Below are 13,443 nucleotides of genomic sequence, written 5' to 3' on the forward strand. Positions count from 1 at the left end.
TCGGCCGGCCGGCTTTCAGCACTATGGGACTTCAAAAGCGCTTCTTTCTCAGCACTAAAACCGCCTTAAGCATTTTATCAAACAAAACGTAAACCATTACATCTGATGTGACGTATTTGCGTTTCTTACAGCGTGCAAAAGTAGAGTTGGACCTAGGGCGCTTACACACACTTACAATAAAATTTACGAACGTGTCCAGTTTTACTCAGGACACAAAATTTTATATACAAACTGATAGTTAAACGTATACCTCTAATATTACTCTCTTCTGGTCTGAAAGACAGAATTGTGACTCCAAAATGAAAAGTAGGTGACATTGACCTGCTGGGGATGCTAAGACTGCAGATTGAAGACTAAGTCCTGAATCGTGAAATTCATTTACAATTCTTTCTCATTTCAGATCTTCAAATAATACAGTACACCATTATATTATGCGATTTTAACTGTCATTGAATACGTTGGGGTCACAAGGATATTGTATGATTCAGATACAACTAACGGTTTCAAGGCTTTGTCAGAGAATAGGCTAGTGCTCAAATCTGACACACTCTGTCACATTTACTTAATGTTAAATATAAGAAGAAACGCTTGATCGACGCAGAGATAGTACCCCATCCACGTATATTGCGTAGGTTCGGCAGAAACTGGTTCACACGTAGGTGTATTTACACGCAATGGACGCAAAGAGAAAAGTGGTCTGTCCATGGCCTTAGGAAAAAAGTCAATGTGTGCCTTAAGACGTCTCCACGTAACAGCGAATGAACCAGCGGAAGAAAGATGGACATGCTAGGGACACGATATGTCTTCTCTGTTCCCATAAATTTTGGAAGATTCCAGGTACTGGGAAAGCAGCAAAAGAAAGTAGGACCTGGGTGAAAATGACAAAATGAGAAAGCACCCAGAAGAGAGGGCGGATGTCAATGTAACTTTGTGCCCGTATTAAACATTGACCGGTATGTAAATGATTAGAATTGCAAATTCTCTGTAACAGATGGAAGCACCACCATAGAGCAGTAATGTTGCTCGCGTTGAGTGTTGTTACGAGGCATGGTAGGTCATGTAAGAAGCGTGAACGGCGTCAGGCGCTGAGTGAACATTGTGAATCAGCTTAGATGCCGCATACTCGAGTGAACACTGTTATCAGCATCTGCCAGAGTTCCACTGTAGGTCTACATTTGGTGAACTGGTCGAATCATGCGCTACCCAGATTTGTGGTGCATTCGGATTTGACGAATGCATGATGTTACACTCCGGGAAATTGAAATAAGAACACCGTGAATTCATTGTCCCAGGAAGGGGAAACTTTATTGACACATTCCTGGGGTCAGATACATCACATGATCACACTGACAGAACCACAGGCACATAGACACAGGCAACAGAGCATGCACAATGTCGGCACTAGTACAGTGTATATCCACCTTTCGCAGCAATGCAGGCTGCTATTCTCCCATGGAGACGATCGTAGAGATGCTGGATGTAGTCCTGTGGAACGGCTTGCCATGCCATTTCCACCTGGCGCCTCAGTTGGACCAGCGTTCGTGCTGGACGTGCAGACCGCGTGAGACGACGCTTCATCCAGTCCCAAACATGCTCAATGGGGGACAGATCCGGAGATCTTGCTGGCCAGGGTAGTTGACTTACACCTTCTAGAGCACGTTGGGTGGCACGGGATACATGCGGACGTGCATTGTCCTGTTGGAACAGCAAGTTCCCTTGCCGGTCTAGGAATGGTAGAACGATGGGTTCGATGACGGTTTGGATGTACCGTGCACTATTCAGTGTCCCCTCGACGATCAGCAGTGGTGTACGGCCAGTGTAGGAGATCGCTCCCCACACCATGATGCCGGGTGTTGGCCCTGTGTGCCTCGGTCGTATGCAGTCCTGATTGTGGCGCTCACCTGCACGGCGCCAAACACGCATACGACCATCATTGGCACCAAGGCAGAAGCGACTCTCATCGCTGAAGACGACACGTCTCCATTCGTCCCTCCATTCACGCCTGTCGCGACACCACTGGAGGCGGGCTGCACGATGTTGGGGCGTGAGCGGAAGACGGCCTAACGGTGTGCGGGACCGTAGCCCAGCTTCATGGAGACGGTTGCGAATGGTCCTCGCCGATACCCCAGGAGCAACAGTGTCCCTAATTTGCTGGGAAGTGGCGGTGCGGTCCCCTACGGCACTGCGTAGGATCCTACGGTCTTGGCGTGCATCCGTGCGTCGCTGCGGTCCGGTCCCAGGTCGACGGGCACGTGCACCTTCCGCCGACCACTGGCGACAACATCGATGTACTGTGGAGACCTCACGCCCCACGTGTTGAGCAATTCGGCGGTACGTCCACCCGGCCTCCCGCATGCCCACTATACGCCCTCGCTCAAAGTCCGTCAACTGCACATACGGTTCACGTCCACGCTGTCGCGGCATGCTACCAGTGTTAAAGACTGCGATGGAGCTCCGTATGCCACGGCAAACTGGCTGACACTGACGGCGGCGGTGCACAAATGCTGCGCAGCTAGCGCCATTCGACGGCCAACACCGCGGTTCTTGGTGTGTCCGTTGTGCCGTGCGTGTGATCATTGCTTGTACAGCCCTCTCGCAGTGTCCGGAGCAAGTATGGTGGGTCTGACACACCGATGTCAATGTGTTCTTTTTTCCATTTCCAGGAGTGTAGATAGCCAAGCACATCGTAACCCATTCACACCTTACGTTGCCATTCGAAAACAAATAATGGACTGCCTGCACCATTAGTCGGAGACAAGCAGCAGACGCACTAGGCAATCACCATCTCATCACGCATAGATTGCTGTTAACACCACAACACTAATGGCTGCCTATGCAGTGGTGCCGTAACTTCGAAGCGTGGACTGTTCATCAATTGTGTCGCACTATGCTCAGTGATAATTCGTTGTTCTACGCTATGCTGCATGACCATCGTCGTGGGTATAGCAGCGACCTGGAGAGAGGTCCCATTCTTCCATTGTTTTGGAGGTGCACAGCGCTTCACTACTGGCGTTATGGTGTGTGAAGCCGTTGAGTATGTGTTCAGGTCAGTATGACTACAGGTCACTACTGATAGTGATCGAGGGCCCGGACATCCTGCGTCATCATGGGCTACTCCTTGTACCACAATGTACGCGTGTCATTTTTCAACATGACAACGCTCGTCCACACGTGGCATGTGGCTTTATGAACTGTGTGATGTTGATGTACTCCCTTGGGCAGCAAGATGCACAGGTGTGCCCTCGACACAGTATGTGTGCGACCATCTCGGATGTCAAGTCCGTCCTATTATCAGTATCCAGGATATCAAGGACCAGTTACGACAAATGCGGTCCAGATTGTCTTAGGATATGGTACAGAGCATGTATCCAGCCCAGAGGACTGCAACGTCTTATTTGTAATTGGGTTCATATTGCCATGTGAATCGAAGTTGTACTGTGAAATAACATCACATATTCTCTCAATCAGTGAAGTTTCAGTTTATTACCTCCTTTCCTTCCGGCTGCTTCGCATTTTTGAAAGGCAACATATATTGTCGTTCGAATAATATAATGGAATTAGAATGGTGTAACCAGTTTATGTAAATTAGATCGTCATATCTCCAGTAGCCAAAATCTGAATAAATGTTTATTAATGCTCATTTGTTGCAAGTTTGGTGTTCAACTTGATAGAAATTTCTTGTCCACAAAGCACTGGGCACTGCAGTAAATTGATTTTAACATGGAACCCGAATGATCAGCCGAAATCGATGTTGTCGGTGTCCATCTATGCGCCACAGTCACACGTGTGTGTGTAAATTCTTTGTAGACGATTGAGGCATAGCCTGAATCTTCTGTAGTTAAAGAGGAGACGAAACATTGTGACAAGAAATTTTGTGTGATACTTCCCAAAAAATAGCTGCAATATTGCAGCGATATCCTGTACAACATCTGTATAATGTATTCTACTATGTAGCTACAGCTCTCATTTCTTACACCACAGGGCTCGTTTTCGCTTCCGTACATACCGGAGATGGCTGTGTTAGGGACATGTTTATATGACTGTCCCATGGTCTATAGCACCCGTAAGGGAGAGTGTCGACACTTCGATTTCCTCTGATACCATGGTGACCCTTCACCCATAACACGGTTTATTGTTGCGGCGGCGTAGTTTAGAAATTAGACCTATAACCTTGCGCGCCAAATAGTTATGACAGCTATTGTTTACATTACTCTTATGAGGAGCAACGCTGACGCGAGTCTGTCAAAACCACCAAGAGAGAGATGTCAAATTCGAAACGGACATACGATTACGTTGACCATACTTCCTCGGTTTCATCCTGTGCTTCGTCTCCTAGTCGTTGACGTCATTTATACGTGCTGCTCTGAAGCTACCGGTGTACCCTTCTGTTCAACATTAACCTATCAAATTTTGTACACTGTTCTTCACTCTGAGTTTCGATTCTTTCGGGTTGTTCTTGCAACCTGCTATAATTTCCAGAAAAGTTACTGCACTGGAACTCTACAATTTATACTATAGATGCAATAGCTACGTTTCACATTTTTGTTTAGAGAAATTGGACATAATACTGATCATTAAGACATACAATAGCTAATAACTTTACCTTATCATCTGTAGTATTGTAATTATTTCAAGTATTTAATAAATAGCATAGTACAAATGGCTACGTAAGGCATAGGATGAGCTGCGCTCTCAAATTTCCCGTTCCTGTTGTGCTAACCGTTCGTAATCTGACTGCTTAACTAACACAATTTGACTAAGAGTTTGATCGTCGCTAAAGTAAGGATACACCACATGCTTTACTGGTAAGTATATTTATGCTGATAAGTAGTGTAATACAAGATTTTACTTGTTACTCATTGCAGAACAATCCTTCTTTTTCCATTCATGTAGTTCATGTATGAAGTCGTGGCCGTCTCCAAATATGTAAGCTCCCTACTAGTGAATTATCACTTTTTATTAATTTTTTACACTGTAGTGATAGAGCTTACATCAACTGATCGTATTTGCTTATAATAATGACCGGGTGCTCTACCAATACGACTACTTTTAAAGTCGGTAACTACGAGTCTGTACTACTACTGAGTAGGAAAATATTTGGTAACAAACAGCTGAAATTTCACGTCCCTTGAGGCTTAGTGCCGTATACCGATCCTGCCTTGGAGGCGGTTAAGTGGGAGATTTGCCTCAGAGCAGGATAGTGACAGTTGGTGACGCGAGACTGGACGCGCACGTAGTTTATGTATCAGCCGATAGAGGACAGTATTGGTTAGGGGACTGCGATTTAGTTTCCATTGTGCCCACTAGAGTGCACTAAAGTAATAGAATGTTTTTCATAAACTGTTCTAGTATTATCATAAAGTGTTATTATGTCTTCTTGTGTATATAAAATGTAAATGTGTTTTAGCAGTATGAATGATGCTTGAGTGTGGTTTAAGGTTAATAGGAAGATAATTGTTTAACGAGTTATGTAGTGGGATTTAGTGTGGGAACATTTCGAAGAAGTATGGATGTGGACAAAGGGGATTTTTATAGAATAGGTTTGTAAAGTAAGTTTATGGTAAAGGGAAAGTTAATTCAGGTATAAATAACAATAGTAAATAGGTTTATGCATGATCAAAACTTCAGCTTATTAGATAACTACGTCGGTAAAAAGCGCAGTTGTTAGGTTTACTATTTTGCGATTGGTTATTGATGAAAAGCGCGGACTGACGTGGTAGAATGTTGTTTTGCTATTGGCTGTTGTGTAAACTGACCAATGGCAAAGCAATATTCTTCGCGCGCCTTTCTCTGCTGGTAGAGAAGACTTAGCGTGTTCTAGAGAGGAGTCGGAGCCTAGCCATGAAACAGTTCGTACGTGTGTAGTAGTAGTTCCGATGGAAATGATAAGTTGCCGGATCTAGCAGTGTTTCATACATCAAAAGTGTTGTAAAGTGACGGCATAATTATTCCGATGGGAGTGTAGAAATTTCGGAATTTTTAAGTGAATTTTGTGATGAGAAAAGACATAAATTCCTCCTGGCGTATTTAGCAGGTCGGTGGCTAAAAACTGTGACTGCATTCGGTACCGACAGACTTAATATTAGTCGAGCATTCTCAACCAAAAACAATCCGTGTTTTTGTAGCTATTACGTTTTCGGGAAATGCAACACCATAAATTTGCTAACGTGTGTGGAAGTGATTGTGAGTGACTGTGTTAGGACTAACACGGCCTCTGCAGTGATACTTGTTCACCTAAGTTTCAGAATATATTAAATAAGGACAAAATTTCCAACCTTTCATTACGTGTGAAAACTTTCTCCCGAAACGTAGATTAGTGACTTTAATTGCAGCCTGGTTCACGTCGAAGTACAGCAGATTTCGCTCGGCTTCCCTCCTGATGATCTGCTGAGACATTGTTGACAGGTAGATGCCGGTTCGTCGTAAAGGGACGGAAGGGACCGCGCCGCCGCACCCTTTCAGAATTTATTATCCTATATCATTGATTATGATTCCTAGCTTTTGGATGCACACTGTTGAAAATACGGTTCTACTTCTCATACACGTAAGTCCATTACTAGCGATAATTTTTCCAGTTACGTGAAATGATCTACGTGAGATACAGGGTGCGTAAATGACTCGCGATGTTCTTAAGTCTCCTTCGTATTAGTTAATCGCTCTACATTCAATTTAATATTTTAACGGGACCATGTGCCTTGCGTCCATGGTCAAGCTTCAGACTCGACTGAGTCCACGTTGTTAAACAATGCCAATTGGCTGTACTATCTTCAAAGAGAACCAACGGCGAAACAAAAGGCACGCTGGCTCTAAATGAGGGGAGCGATGCGCTTACAAACATCGCCACTATACGAAGTAATGCGATAGTAAAACTTTGTACTGTTTGAGATGGTCTCTTGTGTTGCGAAGATACAAAGGAATCATCGTCCATCACGACAAAAGCAAACTTGGTAACGGCAAGGATCGCTTCCTTTTTGTGTCCTTTTAAGCTTCGCCGTAAAATAGCTTTCCTCCTCGGCAAGGAGAAGACGTGCCCGCCCTTTGATATCCCGGCTGCCAAACTTTGGCTAACTCGATGGCCGCTTGACATACCTGGCCGCCGCCACTCTGCGACGCCCAGGGACCGTTAAAAGGGAAGCGGCGAGGGCGCTGAGCTGCCTCGCTGCGCAAGTGGCCAGCGCCACTTTAGTTTCGGGGCTCGCCGCCGTGGCAGCCCTCTCGCAAACCAGCTGTACTCACAAGGGAACCTCCCCATCGCACCCCCCTCAGATTTAGTTATAAGTTGGCACAGTGGATAGGCCTTGATAAATTGAACACAGATCAATTGAGAAAACAGGAAGAAGTTGTGTGGAACTGTGAAAAAATAAGCAAAATATACAAACTGAGTAGTCCACGGGTCGCATAGGCAACATTATGGACAGCCTTTTTCTCAGGAGCGTCGTGGTCTGGTGATAGCGTGAGCAGCTGCTGAATTAGAGGTCCTTGGTTCAAATCTTCCCTCGCGTGAAAATTTTATTTTCTTTATTTTTGCATAGTTATTATCTGTCCGTTCGTTCATTGACGTCTTTGTTCACTGTAATAAGTTTAGTGTCTGTGTTTTGCGACCGCATCGCTAAACCGTGCGATTAGTAGACGAAAGGACGTGCCTCTCCAATGGGAACCGAAAACATTTGATCGCAAGGTCATACGTCAACTGATTCCCCCACAGGAAAACACATCTGATATATTCTATACGACACTGGTGACGGCATGTGCGTCACATGACAGGAATATGTTGTCGACCCACCTAACTTGTACACTTGGCGAAGGGGTAAAAAGATTCTTCTACCTTGCCCGATTTAGGTTTTCTTGTGGATGTGATAATCACTCCCAAAAAAGTGATGAAAGCATAAGAGTTTGTAACATAAACTGAAAATAAAAAATTAAACTCTTTACTTGATGGAAGATTTGAACCATGGACCTTTCGTTCCGCAGCTACTCACGTTACCACGAGACCACGGCGCTCCTGCGTTTCCTCTCTCCTTGACGTTGCCTATCTTCCCATGAACTACTCAGTTTGTATATTTTGCTTATTTTCTCACAGTTCCACACAACTTCTTCCTGTTTTCTCAATTCATCTGTTTTCAGTTTTTCAAGGCCTATCCACTGTGCCAACTTATAAATAAATCTGAGGGGGGTGCGATGGGGAGGCTCCCTTGTCAGATCTAACTGTCGTTGTCACAGTAGCCACCTGCAGCCCCATGGTACACTGCTCTGGGATGTGGGACTAAGTCAAAGATGTAGTACACTTTATTCAATGTTAGTGCAATGCAGTGAAACGATTTTACATTGCTGTATACAACTGCTAATTGTAATTATAAACTAATCTGAAACATTATAGTCAGGAGTTTCTGTGGAGATACTATTCAGTGGAGTAGAAGGAGATGCCCAACAGAAAGTTCTTTCAGTATCACAAATCCCACCAGATTATCGATATGACACTTGATGTGCTGCGGTAGGTAGTTGTAATACAAGTGAATCTATCTATCTGACTGCTTTTTGCAGTAATGTCAGCCACTTGAACACTTTGTAGAGGTCGCTTTGGTCCTGATGTTATACTGATGCTTCACGCTATACGGTGACAGAATACAAATTTTGGTAATTACAAACGACATTAATGAGTATACATACAGGGTGAAAAGTATTTAAACCGACAGACTCTGGGAGGTTGTAGGGGACATCAAAACAAATATTTTCCCCTAATGTCATTTTTTCCAATGAGGATTATTTAAACCAGTGGAGGTCATATTACACTCTTCAGTTGTTAGAGGGCGTATTACGGTTGTTAGAGGGCGCATTACGCTCTTCAGTTGTAGGCAACTGCTGTCCGCCAGTGTAGTAGTGCATTGTCTCTGTTTACTAATGGATCGATACACCTGGATTGGGTACACTGATATGGTTGGTGAGTACTACGTAGTACACCACAACGGACGAGCTGTATAGCGGGTTTATCAACAACAATATTCTAATCGCCGTACCCCGCATCATACGACCTTTGCTGCTGTGTACCAACGTCTGCTTGAGACCGGGTCATTTAGCAGATTACCTGGACAGGGACTGTGGTGTCACCGCCAGACACCACACTTGCTAGGTGGTAGCCTTTAAATCGCGGTCCGTTAGTATACGTCGGACCCGCCTGTCGCCACTATCAGTGATTGCAGACCGAGCATCGCCACGCACACGGCAGGTCTAGTCTAGAGAGACTCCCTAGCACTCGCCCCAGTTGTACAGTCGACTTTGCTAGCGATGGTTCACTGACTACATACGCTCTCATTTGCAGAGACGACAGTTTAGCATAGCCCTCAGCTACGTCATTTGCTACGACCTAGCAAGGCGCCATATTCAGTTACTACGAATGTATCCTGAACAGGTAATATTGTGAATCAAGTGCCGTCAAGAGTGATGTTCATCATTAATGGATTTAAGTATCAAACTAATTACGCCAGCTTTCTGAATTCTAATTCCTTGTCATGTTCCAGACGTCCCGTCAGTATAGTCCTTCCTCTTTACGCCAGCCTGCCTGAGCTAAAACCCGTGGATTTCGGCCTCCATTCGTAACACGGTGCTGGCTCTTCGGCCAACACAACAGGGACACCGTCGCACGGTAAGAACGATGCAATTTGAGGAAGCTGTCTTGCAGCATGTGGAGCGGGATCCTTCTATCAGCACTCATGCAGTTGCACGTAACATGGGGACGAAACAGACGAATGTAAGAACAGTCCTTCGAGAGCAATTGTTACGTTCATTTCACTTACCCAGAGCACAGTTTTCGCAGTGGTACCTGGAACAGTGTGAAATGCATCCTACATTTCCATCCTCTGTGTTGTTTACCGATGAAGCAACGTTCAGGGCTAATGGAGTCTTCAACATGCACAATTCGCATGTTTGGAGTGAGGACAACCCACATGCCACAGCTACTAGCGCTCATCAAGTGCGGTTCTTCGTTAATGTGTGGGTCGGTGTTGTTGGGGACTGTTTAATTGGGCCGTATCTGCTATCTAGTTGTTGTCTCTTGGTCATAAAAAAAATGGAAAAGTGTTTGTTGGTATAGGAAAAAATTACTTTAGGGAAAAATATTTGTTTTGATGTCCCCTACAGCCTCCCAGAGATTGTCGGTTTAAATACTTTCCACCCTGTATACTGTGAGCGACAGGCTGGCAGCAGGACAGAGCAGCGGTGTGGCGTACAGACCCCTGTGTGCTGATGTTGCTGTCGGGCGGTGCGGCCGACGCCGAAGCGGCAGCTGACGATGTCGAGCAGGCTCTGCCGCGAGACGGACTTGAGGCCGCGCACGCTCTCCGTGCTGCTCTTGTTGCCTCCGCCGCCGCCGCCGCCGCCGCCGCCGTAAGGCACAGGGCTGGACGAGTTGAGGCGCGTGCCAGAGGCGCTCAGCCGCTCGCCGATGCGCCCCGACGACGTGATGATACCTGCCGGCCGAAACGTTGCATTGTCAGCGCAGCAGCAACGGGTCCACAGCAAATACGTACATCTACAGCTACAGAACGAGATTTTCACTCTGCAGCGGAGTATGCGCTGATATGAAACTTCCTGGCAGATTAAAACTGAGTGCCGGACCGAGACTCGAACTCGGGACCTTTGCCTCTTGCGGACTAGATTTAGTGGATCACTGGACCCACATGAACAAAATAACGGTCAATGCAGAAAAAACCAAAGTTATTGTCTTCACACGTCGGAGACCCATTGTCAATGACCGCCTGCGGATATCAGACCAGCCACTCCCCTGGGCAACAACTGTAAAATACCTGGGAGTGCATCTAGACGCCAAACTGTTGTATAGTCATCAAATTATGGAGAAGAAGACGTCTGGCCTCAAAATGCTGGGAGCTCTCCTCCCCTTTCTGAAGAGCTCATACCTCAGCCAACGCACGAAACTCCAGTTGTACCATGCCACAGTCGAACCATCTATTTTGTATGGATCGACCTCTTGGGGTACTACGTGTGCCACTAACTACAAGAAGTTACAGGTTGTACAAAGCAGATACCTACGATGGATCACAGGAGCCCAATGGTGGATCCGAAATCATGACATTCATCGAGCCTTAAGCGAATCTTACCTCTCAGACAAGGTCAAGGAGAAGGCACGAACCTTATTTCGGAAGTTGGACATGATACGTGACAGTACACCACAACTCACCACAGTAGGTGCAGTAGAACCCTTACGCAACCACAAATATAAAGTACCGAAGGCGATAGTATTTGAGCCTCCGTAAATGATATCCCTACGGAATTCTCCATAATTTAAGGACATATCGTCCTTTATCACTTCTACAAACGTTTTCAAACACACACCAAAAGCAGCGAGTTAAAGGACCCTTCTGTGTGCCCAAACTAAAGCTGAAAGAAGAATAAATAAATAAAGAGAAAATTTTTACCCCTTCCATTCCCTACAGAAGTAAAAATCAACGAAGTTGATCAGACTTCAGCACCACCACAAAAAAAAAAAAAAAAAAAAAAAAAAAGGCTGTGGCTAAGCCATGTCTCCGCAATATCTTTTCTTCCAAAAGTTCTAGTCTTCCAAGGTTCGCAGGAGAGCTTCTATGAAGTTTGGAAAGTAGGAGACGAGGTACTAGCGGAATAAAGCTGTAAGGACAGGGCGTGAGTCGTGCTTGGGTAGCTCAGATGGCAGAGCACTTGCCCGCGAAAGGCAAAGGTCCCGAGTTCGAGTCTCGGTCCGGTACACAGTTTTGATGTGCCAGGAAGCTTCATATCAGCGCACACTCCGCTGCAGAGTGAAAATCTCATTCTGGAAACATCCCTCAGGCTGTGGCTAAGCCATGTCTCCGCAATATCCTTTCTTTCAGGAGTCCTAGTTCTGCAAGATTCGCACGAGAGCTTCTGTAAAGTTTGGAAGGTAGGATACGAGGTACTGGCAGAATTGAAGCTATGAGGACGGGGCGTGAGTCGTGCTTGGGTAGCTCAGTTGATAGAACACTTGCCCGCGAAAGGCAAAGGTACCGAGTTCGAGTCTCGGTCCGGCACACAGTTTTAATCTACAGCTACAGTAAGTGGCAGAAAATGATTCTTATTGCAGCAAGTATTAATTTCGCATTATGAAAAGCGCATACAATACGAACATTAATAAAAGAACTCCTATCCCGTTAGGTCAGTGGTCAGCGTGGTGGAATGCCACGCCAAGGGGCCCGGGTTCGAGCCCCGGCTGGGGCAGTTATTGTGTTGTCCTCATCATCATTTCATCCCCATCTCCGAAGCACAAGTCGACGGATATGGCGTCGAATGCAATAAATAATTGCCCTCGGGGGCCTAACTTCCCCGAATGGGGGACTTCCGGTTCGAATATAATGAATTTCCTCGAGGCAGAGAAGTTGCTGTCCATGCATCAGCATGGCTTTAGAAAGCATCGCTCCTGCGAAACGCAGCTCGCCCTTTTTTCACACATGATATCTTGTGAACCATGGACGAAAGATATCAGACGGATGCCATATTCCTTGACTTCCGGAAAGCGTTTGACTCGGTGCCCCATTGCAGACTCCTAACTAAGGTACCAGCATATGGGATTGGTTCCCAAATATGTGAGTGGCTCGAAGAATTCTTAAGTAATAGAACCCAGTACGTTGTCCTCGATGGTGAGTGTTCATCGGAGGTGAGGGTATCATCTGGAGTGCCCCAGGGAAGTGTGGTAGGTCCGCTGTTGTTTTCTATCTACATAAATAATCTTATGGATAGGGTGGATAGCAATATGCGGCTGTTTGCTGATGATGCTGTGGTGTACGGGAAGATGTCGCTGTTGAGAGACTGTAGGAGGATACAAGATGACTTGGACAGGATTTGTGATTGGTGTAAAGAATGACAGCTAACTCTAAATACAGATAAATGTAGATTAATGCAGATGAATAGGAAAAAGAATCCCGTAATGTTGGAATACTCCATTAGTAGTGTAGCGCTTGACACAGTCACGTCAATTAAATATTTGGGCGTAACATGGCAGAGCGATATGAAGTGGGACAAGCATGTAGTGGCAGTTGTGGGGAAGGCGGATAGTCGTCTTCGGTTCATTGGTAGAATTTTGGGAAGATGTGGTTTATCTGTAAAGGAGACCGCTTATAAAACACTAACACGACCTATTCTTGAGTGCTGCTCGAGCTTTTGGGATCCCTATCAGGTCGGATTGAGGGAAGACATAGAAGCAATTCAGAGGCGGGCTGCTAGATTTGTTACTGGTAGGTTTGATAATCACGTGAGTATTACGGAAATGCTTCAGGAACTCTGGTGGGAGTCTCTGGAGGAATGGAGGCGTTCTTTTCGTGAATCGCTCCTGACGAAATTTAGAGAACCAGCATTTGAGGCTGACTGCAGTACAATTTTACTGCCGCCAACTTATATTTCGCGGAAAGACCACAAAGATAAGAGAGATTAGGGCTCGCACAG

At 45.7% G+C, this 13,443-nt stretch overlaps 1 protein-coding gene across 1 annotated transcript in view; it reads right to left on the reverse strand.

Annotated features, from left to right (window-relative positions):
• The window catches only part of LOC126234834 (cyclic nucleotide-gated channel rod photoreceptor subunit alpha), a 1,223,148-nt gene that overhangs the window by 744,181 nt on the left and 465,524 nt on the right, over positions 1-13,443 (reverse strand). The window contains exon 2 of the mRNA XM_049943575.1: positions 10,238-10,463. Coding sequence (XP_049799532.1) covers positions 10,238-10,463 — 226 coding nt within the window. The remainder of the gene's footprint in view (positions 1-10,237; positions 10,464-13,443) is intronic.

Source organism: Schistocerca nitens, chromosome 2 (genome assembly GCF_023898315.1).
Source record: "Schistocerca nitens isolate TAMUIC-IGC-003100 chromosome 2, iqSchNite1.1, whole genome shotgun sequence".
Taxonomy (NCBI): domain Eukaryota; kingdom Metazoa; phylum Arthropoda; class Insecta; order Orthoptera; family Acrididae; genus Schistocerca; species Schistocerca nitens.